General features: G+C 46.5%; 2 protein-coding genes across 2 annotated transcripts; one reads left to right on the top strand and one right to left on the bottom strand.

Annotated features, from left to right (window-relative positions):
* Positions 1–16,200: 16,200 nt before the first annotated feature.
* On the top strand, positions 16,201–20,804 carry LOC124675792 (trafficking protein particle complex subunit 4-like). The gene is made up of 4 exons (XM_047211865.1): positions 16,201–16,400; positions 18,523–18,623; positions 18,696–18,864; positions 20,394–20,804. Exons 2-4 carry the CDS (start codon positions 18,558–18,560, stop codon positions 20,588–20,590), a joined length of 432 nt encoding a protein of 143 aa, XP_047067821.1. The 5' UTR covers positions 16,201–16,400; positions 18,523–18,557; the 3' UTR covers positions 20,591–20,804.
* Positions 20,805–21,116: 312 nt separating this feature from the next.
* Positions 21,117–22,544, bottom strand: LOC124674276 (uncharacterized protein At4g14100-like). Its single transcript, XM_047210312.1, has 2 exons — positions 21,919–22,544; positions 21,117–21,553 (listed from the first exon to the last, which is right to left on the bottom strand). The coding sequence occupies exons 1-2, from the start codon at positions 22,424–22,426 to the stop codon at positions 21,372–21,374; spliced, it is 690 nt and encodes a 229-aa protein (XP_047066268.1). The 5' UTR covers positions 22,427–22,544; the 3' UTR covers positions 21,117–21,371.
* Positions 22,545–22,841: the final 297 nt, after the last annotated feature.

Here is a 22,841-nt window from a genome sequence, read left to right as displayed (position 1 = left end):
TTTTGCCTCTCCTCACGACAACACGGCTGGGCTTTTGCGGGTCGGTAATGAAGAAGCATTGGTCCACTTGGGAAGCTAGTAACCATGGCTCATATTTCGCGGTGACCTTAGCGCCCGCTGTCTTGGATTTGGCTTCGGGTATAACCATGGTGGTGAAATGCCGGTCTTCTTTTACGACGCTCTTGGCCCACCTGACACGGCACATTGACACATTCTCTTCGGCGTAGCTCAGCTCCCAGATCTCCTCGATCTTTCCATAGTATCTCTGCTTGATGTCATCGGTGTAGGATTCCATCGTTACCCCAGAGTTCTGATAATCGCTCTTCATGTCCTTTTCCTCGGTGTACAATGTGTAGCCGTTGATATCGTACGCCTGAAATGTCATCAGGTTGTGTTCGGCATCCTGTGACAATGCGAATATGAGTTTTTCTTCCGCAGAAGAATCCTCGTCTATAGGGTACATCAGCATCTTGTCCTTGAACCACCGCATGAAGGTTGAGTTGTGCTCTTTGATTATATCTATGTCCGTCCTCTGTAGGACCTGGTCATTATACGTCTTTGCGATGAAGGTTTTGTGCTCTACCACCCAAGGATCGACCACGTATATGTGTTGTTGCGCGACTAGGTTTGCTCTTTCAAAGTCGGCAATTCGACCCTTGAAGTCGACATGCATTTTGCGGTGACCCCATCCAGCGAGCTTCCCGAGGTGCCTGTTTACGGGCAGACCAACGGGGTTCTCGATTTCTAGATAACTCGTGCAGAAGGAGATGCACTCTTCGGTCAGAAAGCCCTTGGCTATGCTTCCGTCTGGACGTGCCTTGTTGCGAACGTACCCTTTGATCACACCATTCATTCTCTCGAATGACATCATGCTGTGCAGGAACGTCGGCCCCAGTTGGATGATATCCTCCACGATATGTACCAGAAGATGCACCATAACGTCGAAGAATGCGGGCGGGAAGTACATCTCAAGCTCGCACAGTATCACCACGATCTCTTCATGTAGCCTTCTGAGTTGCCTCACACCAACAGACTTCCGAGAGATGACGTCGAAAACGTTGCATAGGCCGAAAAGCGTTTCACGGACGTGCGCGTCGATGATCCCACGGATTGCAACCAGAAGTATCTACGTCATCAGAACGTGACAGTCGTGAGACTTCATCCTGCTGAACCTCTGCTTCTCTTAGTCTAGGTACCTGCTTATCTTCCCCGCGTAACCGTAAGGAAGTTTTACTCCTAGGAGACAGTCGAAAAACTGCTCGATCTCCTTCTGACTTAGAGTGAAGCACGCGGGGGGGGAGTAATATTCGATCTTCTTGGCCTTCTTGTCCTTGCGACGACTTTGCGTGTCCTCCGTCTCATCATCATCGTCGTCATCATCATCATCATCATTAGGGTGTCCCGCGTGAAGCTCCTCCCTGATCCTAATTGATAGCAAGTCGTACCTTGCTTTCGACCCATCTTTGGTGCTCTCTAGCATGTTGAGGAGGGTACCAAGCAGACTCTCGCACACGTTTTTCGTGATGTGCATGACATCAAGGCTGTGAGGCACACAGAGGATCTTCCAGTACGGAAAGTCCCAGAAAACAGACCTCGTCTTCCATACCCTAAGCAGCGGCTCGGACGCCTTTCGCTTCTTTCCCGGCGGTGGGCACTCTTTCCAATTTTTCAATAGCTCGTCTATTTGCTCGCCGCTTCTTGTACGTGGCCGTCTTCGGGGTTCGTCTTGACCATCGAACAGATCCTTGCGTTTCCTCCATGGGTCATCATCGCGAAGCCACCTTCGATGTCCCATGAACACCGTTTTTGAGGACCCTGGATCTCTATCTAGCTGGCGGTACGTTGTGTCATCCATGCACCTGACGCATGCATTGAATCCGTGGACCACCTGCCCCGCGACATATCTGTAACCGAGAAAGTCGTGCACCGTCGTGAGCAGCGCGGCTCTCATAGGGAAATATTCTTCCGTGGCGGCGTCCCACGTATTGGCAGGTGATACGTCTCCGACGTATCGATAATTTCTTATGTTCTATGCCATATTATTGATGATACCTACATGTTTTATGCACACTTTATGTCATATTCGTGCATTTTCTGGAACTAACATATTAACAAGATGCCGAAGAGCCGATTGTCTGTTTTCTCGCTGTTTTTGGTTTCGAAATCCTAGTAACGAAATATTCTCGGAATTGGACGAAATCAAAACCCAGGATCCTATTTTGCCACGAAGCTTCCGGAAGACCGAAGAGGAGTCGAAGTGGGGCCACGAGGTGGCCAAACGATAGGGCGGCGCGGCCCAGGTCTTGGCCGCGCCGACCTATAGTGTGGGCCCCTCGTGTGGCCCCCCACGTTTCCCTTCCGCCTACTTAAAGCCTCCGTCGCGAAAACCCCAATACGAAGAACCACGATACGGAAAACCTTCCAGAGCCGCCGCCATCGCGAAGCCAAGATCTGGGGGACAGGAGTCTCTGTTCCGGCACGCCGCCGGGACGGGAAGTGCCCCCGGAAGGCTTCTCCATCGACACCGCTGCCATCTCCACCGCCATCTTCATCACCGCTGCTGCTCCCATGAGGAGGGAGTAGTTCTCCATCGAGGCACGGGGCTGTACCGGTAGCTATGTGGTTAATCTCTCTCCTATGTACTTCAATACAATAATCTCATGAGCTGCTTTACATGATTGAGATTCATATGATGATGCTTGTAATCTAGATGTCATTATGCTAGTCAAGTGAGTTTTACTCATGTGATCTCCGGAGACTCCTTGTCCCACGTGTGTAAAGGTGACGAGTGTGTGCACCGTGTGGGTCTCTTAGGCTATATTTCACAGAATACTTATTCACTGTTATGAATGGCATAGTGAAGTGCTTATTTATATCTCTTTATGATTGCAATGTATTTTGTATCGCAAATTATCTATGTGCTACTCTAGCAATGTTATTAAAGTAGTTTTATTCCTCCCGCACGGTGTAATGGTGACAGGTGTGTGCATCCGTGCTAGTACTTGGTTTATGCTATGATTATGATCTCTTGTAGATTATGAAGTTAACTATTGCTATGATAGTATTGATGTGTATTATTCCTCCTACATAGCATGAAGGTGACGAGTGTGCATGCTATGTTAGTACTTGGTTTAGTCGAATTGATCTTTCATGCACTCTAAGGTTATTTAAATATGAACATTGAATTGTGGAGCTTGTTAACTCCGGCATTGAGGGTTCATGTAATCCTACGCAATGTGTTCATCATCCAACAAGAGTGTAGAGTATGCATTTATCTATTCTGTTATGTGATCAAAGTTGAGAGTGTCCACTAGTGAAAGTCTAATCCCTAGGCCTTGTTCCTAAATATCGCTATCGCTGCTTGTTTACTTGTTTCTATCGCGTTACTACTGCTGCAATACTACCACCATCAACTACATGCCAGCAAGCTACTTTTACGGCACCGTTGCTACTGCTCATACTTATTCATACCACCTGTATTTCACTATCTCTTCGCCGAACTAGTACACCTATTAGGTGTGTTGGGGACACAAGAGACTTCTTGCTTTGTGGTTGCGGGGTTGCATGAGAGGGATATCTTTGACCTCTTCCTCCCTGAGATCGATAAACCTTGGGTGATCCACTTAAGGGAAACTTGCTGCTGTTCTACAAACCTCTGCTCTTGGAGGCCCAACACTGTCTACAAGAATAGAAGCTCCCGTAGACATCAAGCACTTTTCTGACGCCGTTGCCGGGGAGGAAAGGTAAAAGGTACTCACACTCCGGATCTCGGCTACTAAGCTATTTTCGCCGTTGTAAGTACTCGAAGCTATTTCCTTTAGATCCTTCAATTGCATCTTTTTGTTTCTTGTTTACACTAGTTTGGCATAATGGACAAGAATGAGCTTCTTATTCTATTTCCCGATTTAAAACATGGATTGTTTGATGCGAAAATTAAAAAACCTATGAAATCTTATTTGCATGCTTGGTAGTAATATTAGTATGAACGCTTTGAACACCATTGTTGATAATGATATAGAAAGTTCTAAGCTTAGGGAAGCTGGTTTTCATGATCTTTTTAGTCCCCCAAGCATTGAGGAGAAAATTTTCTTTGATGATACTTTGCCTCCTATTTATGATGATTATAATGATAGTGGTCTTTTGGTGCCACCTACTATGGAGAGTAAATTTTGTTGTGATTATACTATGCCTCCTACACTTGATAAGAATAATAATGATAGCTACTTTGTTGAATTTGCTCCCACTACAACTAATAAAATTGGTTATGCTTATGTGGAGAGTAATAATTTTATGCATGAGACTCATGATAAGAATGCTTTATGTGATAGTTATATTGTTGAGTTTGCTCATGATGCTACTGAAAGTTATTATGAGAGAGGAAAATATGGTTGTAGAAATTTTCATGTTACTAAAATGCCTCTCTATGTGCTGAAATTTTTGAAGCTACACTTGTTTTATCTTCCTATGCTTGTTACTTTGCTCTTCATGAACTTGTTTATTTACAAGATTCCTTTTCATAGGAAGCATGTTAGGCTTAAATGTGTTTTGAATTTTCTTCTTGATGCTCTCTTTTGCTTCAAATACTATTTCTTGCGAGTGCATCATTAAAACTGCTGAGCCCATCTTAACGGCTATAAAGAAAGAACTTCTTGGGAGATAACCCATGTGTTATTTTGCTACAGTACTTTGTTTTATATTTGTGTCTTGGAAGTTGTTTACTACTGTAGCAACCTCTCCTTATCTTAGTTTTGAGTTTTGTTGTGCCAAGTAAAGTCTTTGATAGTAAAGTGAATACTAGATTTGGATTACTACGCAGAAACAGATTTCTTTTCTGTCACGAATCTGGGTCTAATTCTCTGTAGGTAACTCAGAAAATTAAGCCAATTTACGTGAGTGATCCTCAGATATGTACGCAACTTTCATTCAATTTGGGCATTTTCATTTGAGCAAGTCTGGTGCCCTAATAAAATCCATCTTTACGGACTCGTTACTGTTTTGACAAATTCTGCTTTTTATTTCGCATTGCCTCTTTTGCTATGTTGGATGAATTTCTTTGATCCATTAATGTCCAGTAGCTTTATGCAATGTCCAGAAGTGTTAAGAATGATTGTGTCACCTCTGAACATGTTAATTTTTATTGTGCACTAACCCTCTAATGAGTTGTTTCGAGTTTGGTGTGGAGGAAGTTTTCAAGGGTCAAGAGAGGAGGATGATATACTATGATCAAGAAGAGTGAAGAGTCTAAGCTTGGGGATGCCCCCGTGGTTCATCCCTGCATATTTCAAGAAGACTCAAGCATCTAAGCTTGGGGATGCCCAAGGCATCCCCTTCTTCATCGACAAATTATCGAGTTCCTTCTCTTGAAACTATATTTTTATTCGGCCACATCTTATGTACTTTACTTGGAGCGTCTGTGTGCTTTTGTTTTTGTTTTTGTTTGAATAAATGCTTGTGTGGTAGAGAGACACGCTCCGCTGGTTCATATGAACACATGTGTTCTTCGCTTTATCTTTTAGTGTTCATGGCGAAGGTTGAAACTGCTTCGTTAATTGTTATATGGTTGGAAACGGGAAATGCTACATGTAGTAATTGGTATGATGTCTTGGATAATTTGATGCTTGGCAATTGTTGTGCTCATGTTTAAGCTCTTGCATCATATACTTTGCACCCATTAATGAAGAAACACTTAGAGCTTGCTAATTTGGTTTGCATATTTGGTTTCTCTAGAGTCTAGATAATATCTAGTATTGAGTTTTGAACAACAAGGAAGACGGTGTAGAGTCTTATAATTAATGTTTACAATATGTCTTTTATGTGAGTTTTGCTGCACCGTTCATCCTTGTGTTTGTTTCAAATAACCTTGCTAGCCTAAACCTTGTATCGAGAGGGAATACTTCTCATGCATCCAAAATCCTTGAGCCAACCACTATGCCATTTGTGTCCACCATACCTACCTACTACATGGTATTTCTCCGCCATTCCAAAGTAAATTGCTTGAGTGCTACCTTTAAAATTTCCATCATTCGCCTTTGCAATATATAGCTCATGGGACAAATAGCTTAAAAACTATTGTGGTATTGAATATGTACTTATGCACTTTATCTCTTATTAAGTTGCTTGTTGTGTGATAACCATGCTTCTGGGGACGCCATCAACTACTCTTTGTTGAATATCATGTGAGTTGCTATGCATGTCCGTCTTGTACGAAGTAAGAGAGATCTACCACCTTAATGGTTGGAGCATGCATATTGTTAGAGAAGAACATTGGGCCTCTAACTAAAGCCATGATTCATGGTGGAAGTTTCGAGTTTTGGACATATATCCTCAATCTCATATGAGAATAATAATTGTTGCCACATGCTTATGCATTAAAGAGGAGTCCATTATCTCGTTGTCCATGTTGTCCCGGTATGGATGTCTAAGTTGAGAATAATCAAAAGCGAGAAATCCAAAATGCGAGCTTTCTCCTTAGACCTTTGTACGGGCGGCATGGAGGTACCCCATTGTGACACTTGGTTAAAACATGTGCATTGCGATGATCCGGTAGTCCAAGCTAATTAGGACAAGGTGCGGGCACTATTAGTATACTATGCATGAGGCTTGCAACTTATAAGATATAATTTACATAACTCATATGCTTTATTACTACCGTTGACAAAATTGTTTCATGTTTTCAAAATAAAAGCTCTAGCACAAATATAGCAATCGATGCTTTCCTCTTTGAAGGACCATTCTTTTTACTTTTATGTTGAGTCAGTTCACCTATCTCTCTCCACCTCAAGAAGCAAACACTTGTGTGAACTGTGCATTGATTCTTACATACTTGCATATTATACTTGTTATATTGCTTTGCATTGACAATTATCCATGAGATATACATGTTACAAGTTGAAAGCAACCGCTGAAACTTAATCTTCCTTTGTGTTGCTTCAATACCTTTACTTTGATTTGTTGCTTTATGAGTTAACTCTTATGCAAGACTTATTGATGCTTGTCTTGAAGTACTATTCATGAAAAGTCATTGCTTTATGATTCAGATGTTTACTCATGTCATTACCATTGTTTTGATCGTTGCATTCATTACATATGTTTACAATATGATCAAGTTTATGATGGCATGTCACTCCAGAAATTATCTTTGTTATCGTTTACCTGCTCGGGACGAGCAGAACTAAGCTTGGGGATGCTTGATACGTATCCGACGTATCGATAATTTCTTATGTTCTATGCCATATTATTGATGATACCTACATGTTTTATGCACACTTTATGTCATATTCGTGCATTTTCTGGAACTAACATATTAACAAGATGCCGAAGAGCCGATTCTTGTTTTCTGCTGTTTTTGGTTTCGAAATCCTAGTAACGAAATATTCTCGGAATTGGACGAAATCAAAACCCAGGGTCCTATTTTGCCACGAAGCTTCCGGAAGACCGAAGAGGAGTCGAAGTGGGGCCACGAGGTGGCCAAACCATAGGGCGGCGCGGCCCAGGTCTTGGCCGCGCCGACCTATAGTGTGGGCCCCTCGTGTGGCCCCCCACGTTGCCCTTCCGCCTACTTAAAGCCTCTGTCGCGAAAACCCCAATACGAAGAACCACGATACGGAAAACCTTCCAGAGCCACCGCCATCGCGAAGCCAAGATCTGGGGGACAGGAGTCTCTGTTCCGGCACGCCGCCGGGACGGGGAAGTGCCCCCGGAAGGCTTCTCCATCGACACCGCTGCCATCTCCACCGCCATCTTCATCACCGCTGCTGCTCCCATGAGGAGGGAGTAGTTCTCCATCGAGGCACGGGGCTGTACCGGTAGCTATGTGGTTAATCTCTCTCCTATGTACTTCAATACAATAATCTCATGAGCTGCTTTACATGATTGAGATTCATATGATGATGCTTGTAATCTAGATGTCATTATGCTAGTCAAGTGAGTTTTACTCATGTGATCTCCGGAGACTCCTTGTCCCACGTGTGTAAAGGTGACGAGTGTGTGCACCGTGTGGGTCTCTTAGGCTATATTTCACAGAATACTTATTCACTGTTATGAATGGCATAGTGAAGTGCTTATTTATATCTCTTTATGATTGCAATGTATTTTGTATCGCAAATTATCTATGTGCTACTCTAGCAATGTTATTAAAGTAGTTTTATTCCTCCTGCACGGTGTAATGGTGACAGTGTGTGCATCCGTGCTAGTACTTGGTTTATGCTATGATTATGGTCTCTTGTAGATTATGAAGTTAACTATTGCTATGATAGTATTGATGTGTATTATTCCTCCTACATAGCATGAAGGTGACAGTGTGCATGCTATGTTAGTACTTGGTTTAGTCGAATTGATCTTTCATGCACTCTAAGGTTATTTAAATATGAACATTGAATTGTGGAGCTTGTTAACTCCGGCATTGAGGGTTCATGTAATCCTACGCAATGTGTTCATCATCCAACAAGAGTGTAGAGTATGCATTTATCTATTCTGTTATGTGATCAAAGTTGAGAGTGTCCACTAGTGAAAGTCTAATCCCTAGGCCTTGTTCCTAAATACTGCTATCGCTGCTTGTTTACTGTTTTACTTGCGTTACTACTGCTGCAATACTACCACCATCAACTACACGCCAGCAAGCTATTTTCTGGCACCGTTGCTACTGCTCATACTTATTCATACCACCTGTATTTCACTATCTCTTCGCCGAACTAGTACACCTATTAGGTGTGTTGGGGACACAAGAGACTTCTTGCTTTGTGGTTGCAGGGTTGCATGAGAGGGATATCTTTGACCTCTTCCTCCCTGAGATCGATAAACCTTGGGTGATCCACTTAAGGGAAACTTGCTGCTGTTCTACAAACCTCTGCTCTTGGAGGCCCAACACTGTCTACAAGAATAGAAGCTCCCGTAGACATCAGCAGGCGCGCCCCATAGCGTGGCTAGCTCCTCTTTCAGAAGCCCCATATATAGATTGATGTCATTCCCTGGTTGTTTCGGCCCTTCAATTAGCATACTCATTTGAATGTACTTCCTCTTCATGCACAACCAGGGGGAGGTTGTACATCCACACAAACACAGGCCAGGTGCTATGCGTGCTGCTCTGGCTGCCAAACGGATTGACTCCATCGGTGCTCGCGCCCAGCCTTATGTTCCTAGGATCGTCCCCAAATTCTGGATACTCGAGGTTCAACGCATTCCATTGGCTAGCATCCGAAGGGTGTCTCAACATCCTGTCCTTTTTCTTTTTCTCCGGATCATATGCGTCATCTTCTCCCTTCCTCATCTCCGCGTGCCAGCGCATTAGCTTTGCTTGCTTAGGGTCCGCGAAATACCGTTGCAGACGAGGAGTGATCGGAAAGTACCACACCACCTTCCGAGGAGCTTTCTTCCCCTTCTTGTACCGACTGACGCTGCACTCCGGACATATGGTAGACTCCGCGTGCTCATCCCGATTAATGATGCAATCGTTCAAGCACACATGGTATTTCACGTGCGGTAAATCCAGAGGACACACGATTTTCTTGGCCTCCTCGATACTAGTCGGACACGTGTTACCTTTGGGAAGACGTTCGTGCCAGAATGACATGTTGTCGTTGAAGGATGTGTCGGTCATTTTGTGCTTTACCTTCATCTCCAGAGCCACGAGTGTTACTTTCAGGCGGGTATCCTCCGGCATGCATCCTTCATACAATGGAGTAACCGCGTCTACCTCCAGTTGATCCATCTTGGCTTTCTCTCGGGCGGCAGCTCTTGCGTTACTCGTCTGCTTGAGAAGCATCTTTTGAAGATAAGGGTCCTGCACCCAGTCCATCGACGATGGTCCATCGTCTTCATCTTCATGATCGTCATGATGACCTCCATCTTGATCTTCCTCATCATCAGGTTCAGGATCTCCTACATTGTGATCATGATCATCTCCGGGATCCTCTACATTCTGAACATGTCCGGGATCTTCTACATCCTGATCATGTCCGGGATCTTCTACATGGTGCTCACCTCCTTCCTTATTTCTTGAAATCCTATGGACAAATTCATAATAATCTTCATCGCCTTCCCACCGATAGCCATCCATGAAACCACGCATGAGAAGGTGGTCCCGCACTATATCGGCTTTAGGGTCCATAAGGCTCGTCAGCTTGCATCTTCGACACGGACATCTTATCTCCTTTTGGTTATTTTTAATCATCTCGGCCATCGCGGATTTCAAAAACCTAGCCACAACGCCTTCGCTCATCATGCGGACCATGGTCGCCTGCGGGTATAGAGAAAATGGATATCTTAGTATACCAAAAGAAAATGTTGGCATGACCTTCCCTAAAAGTAGGACATATGTATATGCGTAGTATGCCCATTATTCGCCGAAACGGAAATGAATCAATGTTTCGGCAAAATATTGGCAATTCGATCGCATTTCAGATCCCTGCAAACAAAAACATGCAACACATGTGTGGAGAGGCTTCGCATATACAACACATGTGGAGGCTTCGCATTCAACACACATGCACGTGACGCTTCGCGCATGCACAACACATGTGGAGCTTCGCATAACATATATGCACACACACGTGTGTGTGCAAGACGATCGGAACTGGTCACACACAAAGCATAAAACCAACAAAGTTACCGATACGGCGAGACGTAGAGTGTTGGATGAGGAAATTTTTTGAGATTGAGTAGGGTATTGAGCTAAGAAAGCTTCACCATTACTTACCTATCAAGAAAATTAAGTTTACCAACTTAATTTGGGTGAATGAAAAGGTGAAAATGAGGTGGGGAGGAGGGGCAACACGACCAGATCTAGATTTGGTGGGAGGTGGTGGTGCAAGAGTGTTTGGGGAAAGTGGGTGACACATGTGGGGAGGGGGATGAGCAGGAAATGCGGTCCCAGGTTAGCGGTGGCGCACCACATAGCAGTGCACCATTGCTAGGGTGACATAGCAATGGTGACTGCTATGTGGTGCGCCACTGCTCCCTTGGTACCAGCACCCCACGACCCTGCCCAACTTAGCAGTGGTGCACCTTTATGGTGGTGCGCCATAGCTAGTAGTGGCGCACCGAAGAAGTGCGCCATTGCTAAAGCCCTCATCTCTAAAGTGGGCCTGGCCACCTCCTAGCAGTGGCGCACCACGACTCAGTGCGCCATAGGTAGGCGATGTAGCAGTGGCGCACCGAAGCAGTGCGCCATTGCTAAAGCCATCATCTCTAAAGTGGGCCTTGCCACCTCCTAGCAGTGGCGCACCACGGCTCAGTGCACCATAGGTAGGCAATGTAGCAGTGGCGCACGCCACCAACGTGCGCCACTACTAGGTTGGGGCAGGAGCTGGCCTCCTGTCGGCATTTAGTGATGGTGCACCATGTATCAGGTGCGCCACTGCTAAGTAGTAGTGGCGCACGGCCTTCATGGTGCACCACTGATGGCAATCTTACGACTAGGCCTTTTCCTAGTAGTGACTCCCCGCGACTCACGATGAGCAACACCTCACCTCTCTTGCTTCCTGGTGCTTGCTGTTGGTGCTTGCTGCTGCTAGGCGTTGGTGCTTGCTTGCTGGCTGGTGCTGCTGGTGCTTGCTGCTGCTGGCTGGTGCTGTTGGCTAAAATATGTGTATATTGATGTTGTTGTGTGCTAGCTTGCTGCTAGCTGGTGCTGCTAGCTGCTTGCTGCTGCCGCTAGTTGATGCATGTTGTTGATGTATATGGAGGAACAATTATATATGTGCCATAGTGCTTAGCTGGTAGATTGTTTTGGTGGTGTATTTGTGTCATTTTCTTGTGCATGGATTTCAAATGAGTTGCCCATTATTGTCGAAATGTTGATTCATTTCCGGTTCGGCGAAAATGGGGCACTCCTATGTCCATAATTTAGCAAAGTTCATGCCCAATTTTTATTTGATTTGGTCGTTAATTTTATTTGCACTTGCATGCCGATGATTAGAATGGTTGGTCACTACGCTTGGGGGAGGGGCAAGTGAACCTGGTTCGATGGCACAAATATCAATCTCTTGTGCATCCTACTTGTTTCACTTACACCTTCCCTAAATATTAATATTTGTTTCGACCAACAATGTATGAGGCATGCCATTTAGTTCATACTACTGTGCTCTTATTTGAGTTGGCCTTCTTCGTTTATTTTGGTCTTTCTTCGAGAGAGTGTCGATGATTTGAATGTTCGGTCAGTACACTCCGGGGTGGTGCAAGTGAACCTGGTGCGATGTCACAAATATCAATCTCTTGTGCATCCTACTTGGTTTCACTTACACCATCCCGGAATGTTAATATTTGTTTCGACCAACATGAGGCATGCCATTTAGTTCATACTACTTGACTCTTATTTGAGTTGGCACTTTTTAATAAATTGCATTGGTCGATGATTAGAGTGTTTGGTCACCCGTACACTCTGGGGTGGAGTAAGTGAACCTGGTGTGATGGCACAAATATCAAACTCTTGTGCATCCTACTTGGCTTCGCTTACTCCATCCCTGAATGTTAATATCTGGTTCGACCAACAATGTATGAGGCATGCCATTTAGTTCATACTACTTGGCTCTTATTTGAGTTGGCACTTCTTAATAAATTGCATTGGTCGATGATTAGAATGTTTGGTCACCCGTACACTCTGGGGTGGAGCCAGTGAACCTGGTGTGATGGAAAAAATATCAATATCTTGTGCATTCTACTTGGCTTCGCTGACTCCATCCTTGAATGTTAATATTTGGTTCGACCATCCTACGTGTGTGTCATTATATGAGTCCCTTGTCATTCCATTTGCTTTGGTATTTCAGAATGCCGATGATTAGAAAGTTCGGTCACTATACTCGGGGGCGGAGCAAGCGAGCCTGGTGTGATGGCACAAATATCCATCTCCTGTGCATCCTACATGGCCTCGCTGATGCCGCCCCTAAATGTTGATATTTTGTTTCGACCAACAATGTATGAGGCATATATAATATTAAGTTCATACTACTTGGATCGTACTTGAGTTTGCCCTTATTCATTGCAAAGACCTATGAGTGTGCACTAATAGGTCTTTGGCTTGTGCATATATGCAGAGATGCCGTGGTATGTCGTGTACAAGGGCAAGGTTCCCGAAGTCTACGCTGACTGGGAGGAGTGTCGGAGACAGGTTCACCGTTTTAGCGGTAACAACTACATAGGGTACACCACTAGAGCGGAGGCCAAAGACAGATACACGCGCTATCTGGCAGGAGAGAGGAGGGAGCGGAGGAGGAACCAGATGAAGACCACTTTCATCGGGATGATGCTCGTAGTGACTGTAGCTCTCTTCTATGTGATGGTAGTTTAGACGATCGACCTTGTAACCTAGCTCATGACCTTGTAACCTCGGAACTTGTCTAATATTTGGAATCTTGTGAATTTGAAGGCTAATGTGAAGAACTATGTATTTATATACTGTGGTGTTATCTATATTCATTATATATCCTGTATTGTGCTATTATATTGTACTGTATATATTACAACATGTACAAATAACATAAATATATATTTTTTAAAAAAATCGAATTACTAGCAGTGGCGCACCAAGCAACCATCAGTGGCGCACTATCACAACAGACCAGTGGAGCATCACCGGTACAACAGTGGCGCACTGCTGTACCTGGTGATGCACTTCTACAGACCAGCAGTGGTGCACCAGAAAAAGCAGAAGTGGCGCACCGACCGTATACATCAGTGGCGCACTGCATTGGATCAACATTGGCGCACTCCTTTGCATCAACAGTGGCGCACCACATGAGTTAGCAATGGCGCACCAGGCAGTGCGCCATTGGTACTTCAGATAGCACTGGCGCACCACTAGTGTGCCACTACTAACATGTTAGCACTTAGCAGTGGCGCACCATTAGTGCGCCACTGATAGCATATAGTGGTGCGCCACTAATTAGGGTTTTCCTAGTAGTGGAAGCATCCCTGGAAATCCTCGAGCTCATCGACAGCGAGGATTTGAGCAGTGTCTTCGACAGTCGGTGATCTCAAGTAGATGTCCCCGAACACTGCTATCACCGCCCTGCAGAACCGGTAGAAACAATCAAAGGCGGTTGACTCCGTCATTCAAAGATAGTCATCGACAGAATCACCAGGAGCTCCATATGCCAGCATCCGCATAGCCACCGTGCACTTTTGGAGGGCGGAAAACCCTGCCATGCCGGTGCAATCGAACTTGCATCTAAAATAGGAGTCGTACTCTCGAAGGGCATACACAATTCTCAGGAAGAGCTTCCGGCTCATCCTGAAACGACGCCTAAAAACAACCTCACCGTGAATGGTTCGTCGGCGAAGTAGTCGGCTTAGAGCATGCAGTAGCCCTCCATTCGCTGCCACGGCTTGCACTTCCGGCGACCTGGTGCCGATGCACCACAGCGACCAATGGTCGTCTCGGCGTACAAGCCGGACAGGCAAGCTAGGATCAACATGTGCTCCTCATCTTGGGCGGCGGCTGCTATTTCTTCTTCAAAAAGCTCGGCGAACATCTGCTCCTCCTCCTCGTCGGAGTCCATGTCCAGCCAGGCAATTGGACGAACACCTGCCAGGCGTGTCGACGAGGCGCGACGCGAGGGAGTTTCCCGACGGCGGAATATAGGTAGAGGGCACGACAGGCGAAGGAATATAGGCTGCTGGGTGGAGGGATGACGGAGTTCAGGCAACCGGCCGACGGATTGGCGAGGGGTGGTGCCGGCGGCGACAGAGCAACAAGATGAGAGGGGGGATTTGCGTCGAGAAAGTGGTGGGGTTCGTGTGTTCTCTCGCCGACAGAGCGGGCCCGTCCCCGCTTTTCTCTCGTCCAGGGTCCCCGAGCGCACCCGGAGGGCCAGTGATGGTCTGGGCTCTTCAGATGGATTAAAGGCCAAATCCGGGAAAAAACGAGAAGCCAAGAGCGCAGCTGGGCCAAATAACACCATCCAAATGTAAAAAAAGAGCTACCGGGAGGCTCGTCGGGAAACGGCTGAAGATGCTTTAATGAACCAGGTACCACTCCACTCCTAAATAATATTCAGCTATAAGTTGGTTCTCACAGCTCGTGAGCATGCTAACTGGAATGAACAAACAAAGTCTTCATGTTAAACTAAAGAGTTAGAGATGCGCCAACATATTTTTAGGGGCGCTGCTACGATCCCAGTTTCAAGTGAGCACCCGAATAGGGGTCCTCAAGTGCTGCTCTCCTCTTCCTTTTCTCCAGCAACAGTAGAGAGAGGCGACCGAGAGGGCGAATGCGTTTTCTTCCCCGTTTCTCCGGCGTCTCCGTCGGTTCCCCTCTCCTTCTCCGTCCGCTGCGGCGGCGGAAGGGTGGGGGAACCCCGGATCTGTGCGTTCGGCTGTAAATAGGGTATGGCTTGGTGCCGGCGGCGGCATCTGCGAGGGGGCGACATCGGCGGGTCCGGCTTTTTGGTCTTCCTGGATTCGGCCCTCTCCCGTCTCCGTTCTTCGCGGTTGCGGTGGATCTATGGGAGTTCTCCTGCGCGATCGGCATGGCGACGATGCGGGGCGCGCGTGATGGAGATGCCGTCCTCGAGCACTTCTGTCGACGCGGCGTCGTCCCCTCCAACGACGACGCGGAGCTGCTGAGGTATGTGTGTGGAGGATGGAGGGGTCTGGCGGCTGGGTTGGTTTGCGGAAGATGGGAAAGGGATCTGGCTGTCGGCTGTGCGGCGGCTTGGCGTTTGCCACGGATCCAGAGCTGAAGAAGGTTGGGAGCGTGTCTCCGGCCTATGTTCTTTTCGGGTCAAGATCCAGCTTAATGGAGCTTCAACGCCTGTGTGCTAGGGGCCTCTTCTGCTCCAGGGATGCAGCTTCTCCGTGCGGTTTCCTCCCTCCGGCGACGGTGGTCGGATGTGCGCGGTGCGGTGGCGGCGAAGACGGAGGACTAGGGTTCACTGGATTCTTCTCCGTAGATAGGTGGTGTCACCTGGTTGGCCTGTATCCTCTTTGGTTTATGCGTATTTGTACTGCTCTGTACGGTATTTCCTTACCGTATGAATAGAAGTAACGTATGCCTTCGGCGCGTACGTAGTCAAAAAAAAAAAGTTAGAGATGCTAGTTTGGTGATTTTTGTGGATCTAAATTTACGGCATCACAACAATTTGTTTCTGTCTGATGATACAGTCGAATCCACACCCTCCATTCACCGCTGGTCATGCCAGCGTTAGATCTGAGCCATCGGAATCCATCTCCCCCACAACTCTAGGCTCCTTCTCCTTTCCCCAGCGCCCCGTCCTTTCTCTGTGCTCTCCATCCCCAACGCTGCTCTCCCCGAAGCTCCGATCCGACCCACCCCTCCGTTCGTCCATCGTCACTGTCTGCCCCTCTCCGTGCCTATCTCTGCCCGCACTCGATAGCAAGGGGAGCCTCAAGCGCGACGCCGGCGGCGACCAAGGACGGCGGTAGCACCCGTGTACCGGCAACTCAAGGTGAGCCTCCGTCTCCGATTTTCTCCCTCCTATAACCCTAGGAACGCGCTTGGTTCATGATTTTGTAACGCCGTGAGATTACAGTGCCACCAAATAGAGGAAGATTATGCTTGCTTCGGTTGGGCAGTAATGCCATTACAGGGTTTCAGATCCCAGGCCGGCAGTAAACTGATTTGCAAACGAAATCCTGTATGACGGGCAAACGGTATAGCTGAGGCTCCGGTGATCCTTCGGAATCGCCCCGATCTCGTGCAACCCTACTCCCCTGCCCTAGATCTCTCCTTCCCCACCAACATAACCTCCGGCGGTGCGGCCTCGAGCTTCTCTACTCTTCTTTCTTTCCCAGGGAGTCTGTCCTCTTTACATTCCACTATTCCATCTCAGCCTCGTAGATCCTGGGGACAGAGGGGGAGGAGGAGCGATTTGGATAGAAGCAAATAATTTATGCTGTATTCCGAAGCATCTACTCCCGAACGGCCGAACCCATGTGCTAATTCGGGTGATTGAGTTCTTCACGACAGTTGATTTTCTTGTAAAATTGCTACCAAACCTGGATTCAGATTATCAACTTGTGATCCGGTGATTTGGGTTTTGTTTCCAATATCTGCCGTTTTCAGACTTTTCAATCCATGACTTAGGCTGGTGCCAATGCACCGCCCCGCTCCCGCCCCGCCACGTCAGCTTTTCTCTCACTCTCACCCCACTCTCACTCCACTCTCACCCCACCTTGCCAATGCATGGGCTATAGTCCCCACTCTCACTTCTCTCTCCTCCACATCACCATTTCTTTTCCACATTAAGTTATTTCACTCGATTTTGTTTAGACATTCAAAATAATGCAAGAAATTATTTTATTCAACTTAAAATGTTACCGATTACATCATAAAATAGTGCCAGCTCTATTTAAATTGTTGTGCAAAAAGCCCCTCAAAATTTGGCTCAAAACACCCTAAAATGCCAAAATTTGGCTCAAAACACCCTAAAATGCCAAATCCTACCAATTTTTCCTAAGTCCGGGGGTTTTCTGCAAAAATCCCTTTGTCTTCTACCTCCCGCCCCGCCTCTCGCCCACCCCGCCATCGCTGCCGCCCCGCTCCCGCCTCCCTCCCGCCTCGCTCTCGCCGCCAACGCGGGCGCCAGCCGGGCGGGAGCGGGCGCTAGCGCCGGGCGCCCCCGCCGGCGCCCCTCCCTCTCGTCCCGCCCGCCTCCAGCCCCTCTCCCGCCCCGCCCCGGGCGGTATCGCCCTCACTGGCGCCCGCGTTGGCACGAGCCTTAGGGCCTTGCGGAAGTCTCTTTGTTGAAATTAGTGGAAAAATATCAAGTAGTACTTTATTCAGATTCCGATCCAGAGTATGTTGCTGTTCACTTGTTAAGGAAATGGCTATAATGAACGAATTAACCCTTCCTCCCTTTTTTCTTTTCTTTTTAAATACCCCATGCCCAGGGAAAGAAGAGTAGGACAAAAGATATGTAGTGCAACAAAAACAAAAGCAACATCAAAGCCTTTTTCCCAAGCAAGTTGGGGTAGGCTAAAAAAAAATATTTTTTAGCATCATACTTATGTATGAATGAACAAAAGCTGGAAGCAAAGAGCTAATAGTAGGATACAATTTTTGAACCAAACAGGACTTGGATTCTGTCTGTAACGTTTACTGCCCAGTGCAATGTGATTACATTTACTCAACATACTTACATGCATTTTCTGAACCAAACATGATCATGTCTCACTTGGGGAGGGAGGGAGGGCAAGGGAGAGGTCGAGCAGCTACAGTGTGCCCTTTTGATCCAAATGGAAGAGGCAAACAGTCTTTGTAGGTGTGACCGTGTGAGGTTAGATAAGAAGATACCAGCGAAGTATGTAAATATGGCATTTTATCAAATGGCCAAAATAAAGTAGGTCATTTTAGAAATGCCAAAATTCTTAGTCCTTTTAGGGCACTTGCCAAAGCAATGTGGGCATATCAAATGACCCTTTTGTATCATTTTGACATCCAAATTAAAGGATCATATGAACATTTTGTCATTCCAAATAATTTGAGTCACATAGTTAGTTGTATTCTTGCAAGCACCAATCTATTATTCATCTAGTCGTCTCTGATGTATACCTCTGCATATGATACAGGAATTTAGCTGCAACCTCCGCTCTGCCTTGTTGCTATGGGGACAGTTGCAATCTACAGTCTTTTCATCATCAATAAGTCTGGTGGCCTGATTTATTACAAGGTATCTTCATGTACTCCTCCTCCTTCCCTGCCTTGTAGAAATGGAGTCTAAACAACATGCACATCTTCCCAGGACTATGGCTCAGCAGGGAGAATGGACACCAACGACAGTCTACGCCTCGCAAGTCTCTGGCACTCAATGCATGCTATCTCCCAGCAATTGTCCCCTACCACTGGCTGTACTGGCATTGACCTCCTTCAAGCCAACAACTTCGACCTTCATTGCTTCCAATCCCTTACAGGTCTGCTTGAGAAATTCTCTCTGCACACTTACTTGGTTTATGCATTTTTGGGTTGGAGTAGATTACATTTTAATTGGTGGTTATTTGCAAGTTAAGTGTTACAAGCTGTGGTTTTGCTTTCCACCTGTTAGTGTACAATAGTCTCCTTAAACTTAACATAAATGTGCTCGTTACTTGTTCTGGATGTTCAGAATGTGATCTAATGATAATGTACATTTTAGCACCAAAGCATATGGTTGTGGCCTGGCTGCTGTTAACATCAGTCTGATTTTCAGCCGTTCTATTTATTTTTAGTTTAGACTATAGGATGACAAAGTTGCAGTAAGTATTCCTTATGTTCTAATGTAGTTGTTTTCGAACAAGTCAGGTTTTTAAGGGAAGTAAGTTAAAAGTATCTCTTATGTTCTAATTTAGTTGTTTCCTAACAGGTCAGGAAAATTTGCTAGGTGGTGTGTTCTGGCAAAACTTTCCGTTTTCGGCCAGGTGGTGTGTTCTGGCAAATATGTCACAAAATTGTAATGGTACCTGGCAAAGACACAATCGAGCGGTGTGTTTTAGCAAACGCCGGAAAATAACGATGTCCCGTAGCAAATTTTCCCCGAGTCGGGAAAATTTGCTACGGACACCGTCATTGCTCGCGTTTGCTAAAACACACCGCTCGATTGTCTTTGCCAGTACCATTACAATTTCGTGGCACATTTGCCGTAACACACCACCTAGCCGAAAACGGAAAGTTTTGCACTTTACCTGGGATGACTGGTTTTGAAGATAAAATGCAAAACTTTCCGTTTTCGGCCAGGTGGTGTGTTACGGCAAATATGTCACAAAATTGTAATGGTACCTGGCAAAGACACAATCGAGCGGTGTGTTTTAGCAAACGCCAGAAAATAACGATGTCCTGTAGCAAATTTTCCCCAGGTCAGGAAAATTTGCTACAGGACACCGTTATTTTCTGGCGTTTGCTAAAACACACCGCTCGATTGTGTCTTTGCCAGGTACCATTACAATTTCGTGGCACATTTGCCAAAACACACCACCTAGCCGAAAACGGAAAGTTTTGCACTTTTACCTGGGATGACTGGTTTTGAAGATAAAATGCAAAACTTTCCGTTTTCGGCCAGGTGGTGTGTTCTGGCAAATATGTCACAAAATTGTAATGGTACCTGGCAAAGACACAATCGAGCGGTGTGTTTTAGCAAACGCCAGAAAATAACGATGTCCTGTAGCAAATTTTCCCTTAAGCAAACTATGTTAAACCGAAATTCCCATTCTTCTGCAGCCTCCATTTTGCTCTTTATCTGTTAAAGCTATGTTCACTCAAAACCTGCATAATGAGTTTAACTGATTTTAATTAATTAGAATTATGTTGCTCTTTTATTTGCTATATCAGCAATAGATCTTGCAATCCCTTGGACTGGTTGCCATTTGCTTGGTGGACGACGTGCTTTAACTCTTTTAAGTACTATACTACCTCATCATGTTGTTGCTTTGGCACTACCTAGTTACTGATACTGCGTGGCATGCTTCAGGGACGAAATTTTTCGTTGTATGCGAAACAGGAGCTCAAAACATGGAGATCCTGCTCAAGACGATATACGAGCTGTACACAGAGTTTGTCTTGAAGAACCCATTCTACGAGATGGAGATGCCTATTCGGTGTGAGCTCTTTGATCTCAACCTAGCTCAGGTCATCCAGAAGGATCGTGTCGCACTTATGGGCCGGTGAAACATGGCATGCAGTATCTCCTGTAACTTTTTTGTGTTCATGTACTGCATTTATATTTGCGCAGCTAGAACCTGTTTCATGTTGAATGTCTTGCTGATAACCAACGGCGTGAATGCTAAGCTCTTGACGTCTGTAAATCTCTATACACAATACTGGGTTACATCATTTCATGACAGAAGCTGAATATACTTTGATACTGTTTCGTTTGGATTTCCGTCTTTCATTGGTTTAATTAAGATTATGTGTATGATCGTGAGGACCGACTGTGCTCTAAATCAGTTTCTGGTGATGAAATTTCACGGTTTGTATGGTGCGTGCTCCTGTTCTTCTCCGTCATGGAGCAGCACATGGATGTGTCTCTCTGAATCCTTCCTATTTCATGGACAGCAGGTGATCAGCAACTTATTAAGCACTGTCAGTCACCATTGTCATAAACTGATCATGTGAATCACAGGCCATGGATGCAGCTCAACTCACTTTCCTTTCTCTACTAGCAAGACATAGCTCGATCCAGCATTCACGGTGAGAGCAACACCATTTGTTTCTTCAGATGTGAATATTCTTTATAAACATTTTCAACCAACAAGGCGTCATCACGAGGCTGTGAGAAGATGGTTTGCTAAGATCTTATTACAGAAGCTCGCACGACACATATTACAGTAGGATCCAAGACATATACGGAGTATATGGCTTACAAGCTTAGCACCTGCCACAGTGAAATGGAAATGGAACAGATTGCTGTTGGAAAGCCATCTCATCAATTGTTACTGTAAGTTGCAAATCACACCGCCGCTGCTGATGCCGGCGTCCCCGCGAACCTGAGGAGGCTGCTCATCACATTGGCCTCGTCATCAGTTCTTGCGGCGGTGGCGGCGCCGACAGCGAAACAGTGCGCAGGTGCCTGCCAGTGGGAGTCCTCTAGTACCCCGCCCACCTCGAAGCTCATCACATGCTGCTGCATCCCTGGGAAACAGTAGTATCACAACATCAAGGAAACTGAATTGCTGAACAGATGAAGAGGTTCAGACTTTAGACTGCATTCCTGCATAATGCATAGTAGTACATATTTGTAAGGTATGAACTGAATTCTGTGGAAACCGCAGGTACCATCGTCGCCTTCTCTCAGCAGTCAGCATGAAACGAGATTAATCAGAGAGATTCAAAATAAATTACTTGACGGTTGCGCAAGATTTAAAGAATGTACAGACTGCAGACTGATGTCGTATCCTACCAATCACCACATCAATCGTCGCACCGCCGTGAAACGAGAGGAATCGGCAGCCGCGAAATCGCAATGCCGCATCAAGGACGGATCAGTGGGCGCATACCAGTGAAGAAGTTCCAGCGGACGGGTCGGTGGGTGACGACGTCCTCGTAGTACCAGATGAAGTCGACCTTGGTCCAGACGTGGCAGTCGAAGCCGTCCGTGCTCTCGCGGCCGAGGTAGACGGCGCCGTGGAGCCAGTTCGGGGGCAGGATGCCGACGGGGAACCGTATGGTGCGGCAGGAGGCGGAGTCAAAGATGTAGGAGGTGCCGTTGGTCCACTCCACGTCGTACTTGGGGTCGCCGGAGAGCTGGTTGCGGATGAGGTTGAGGTTGCGGCCGCGGGGCCAGTCGTAGTAGAGGTCGATGACCTGCAGCTGACCGCCGCTCTCGGTCAGGTTGGTGAACATCACCGCGTGGAACTGCTCCGGCCACGGCGTCGGGACTGGGGCAGCGTCGTCATCCCCAGCCGCCACGAGGATAGACGGCGGCTTCAGCGTCGGAGTGACGGCATCGGCGGCCACGACGAGGAGCGGCAGCAGCAGCGAAAGCAGGATCGGCGGCGGCGCCATTGGTGTTTGTTGCGGCTTATCCTTGGGGCACCTACCGACCGGCCCTAGTTACGGCTCGCAACAATCAACACAGAATGCCCAGGAGAGAGGAAAGGCAGCTCCTTTGGTGTGTTGTGTGCCCACGCGTCGGCATTCTTTTGTGGGGCGTCCAATTTTCGGTCACACGGACCCGATGCGGCGATGCACTCGGTTGAGTTGCGTCGATGCACTCGGTTCAGTGCCTGCGTGGGCTCACAGAGGAAGGGCATCAACGCTGGTGCAGACGGATAAGGAAACTGCACAAACCACTCATTGATCGTTGTCTCTATTTTTATTGCATAAACTATTTATTTTTTATATTTTTTGCAGAAAACATTAATTTTACGTGTAGTTGGTTGCGTCTTAGGATTATGCTTGTTAACAACAAATTTGTCGG

The sequence above is a fragment of the Lolium rigidum genome, chromosome 7 (assembly GCF_022539505.1).
Source record: "Lolium rigidum isolate FL_2022 chromosome 7, APGP_CSIRO_Lrig_0.1, whole genome shotgun sequence".
Taxonomy (NCBI): domain Eukaryota; kingdom Viridiplantae; phylum Streptophyta; class Magnoliopsida; order Poales; family Poaceae; genus Lolium; species Lolium rigidum.
The sequence above is the reverse complement of the archived record's forward strand: the minus strand, read 5'-3'. Positions and strand labels throughout refer to the sequence as shown.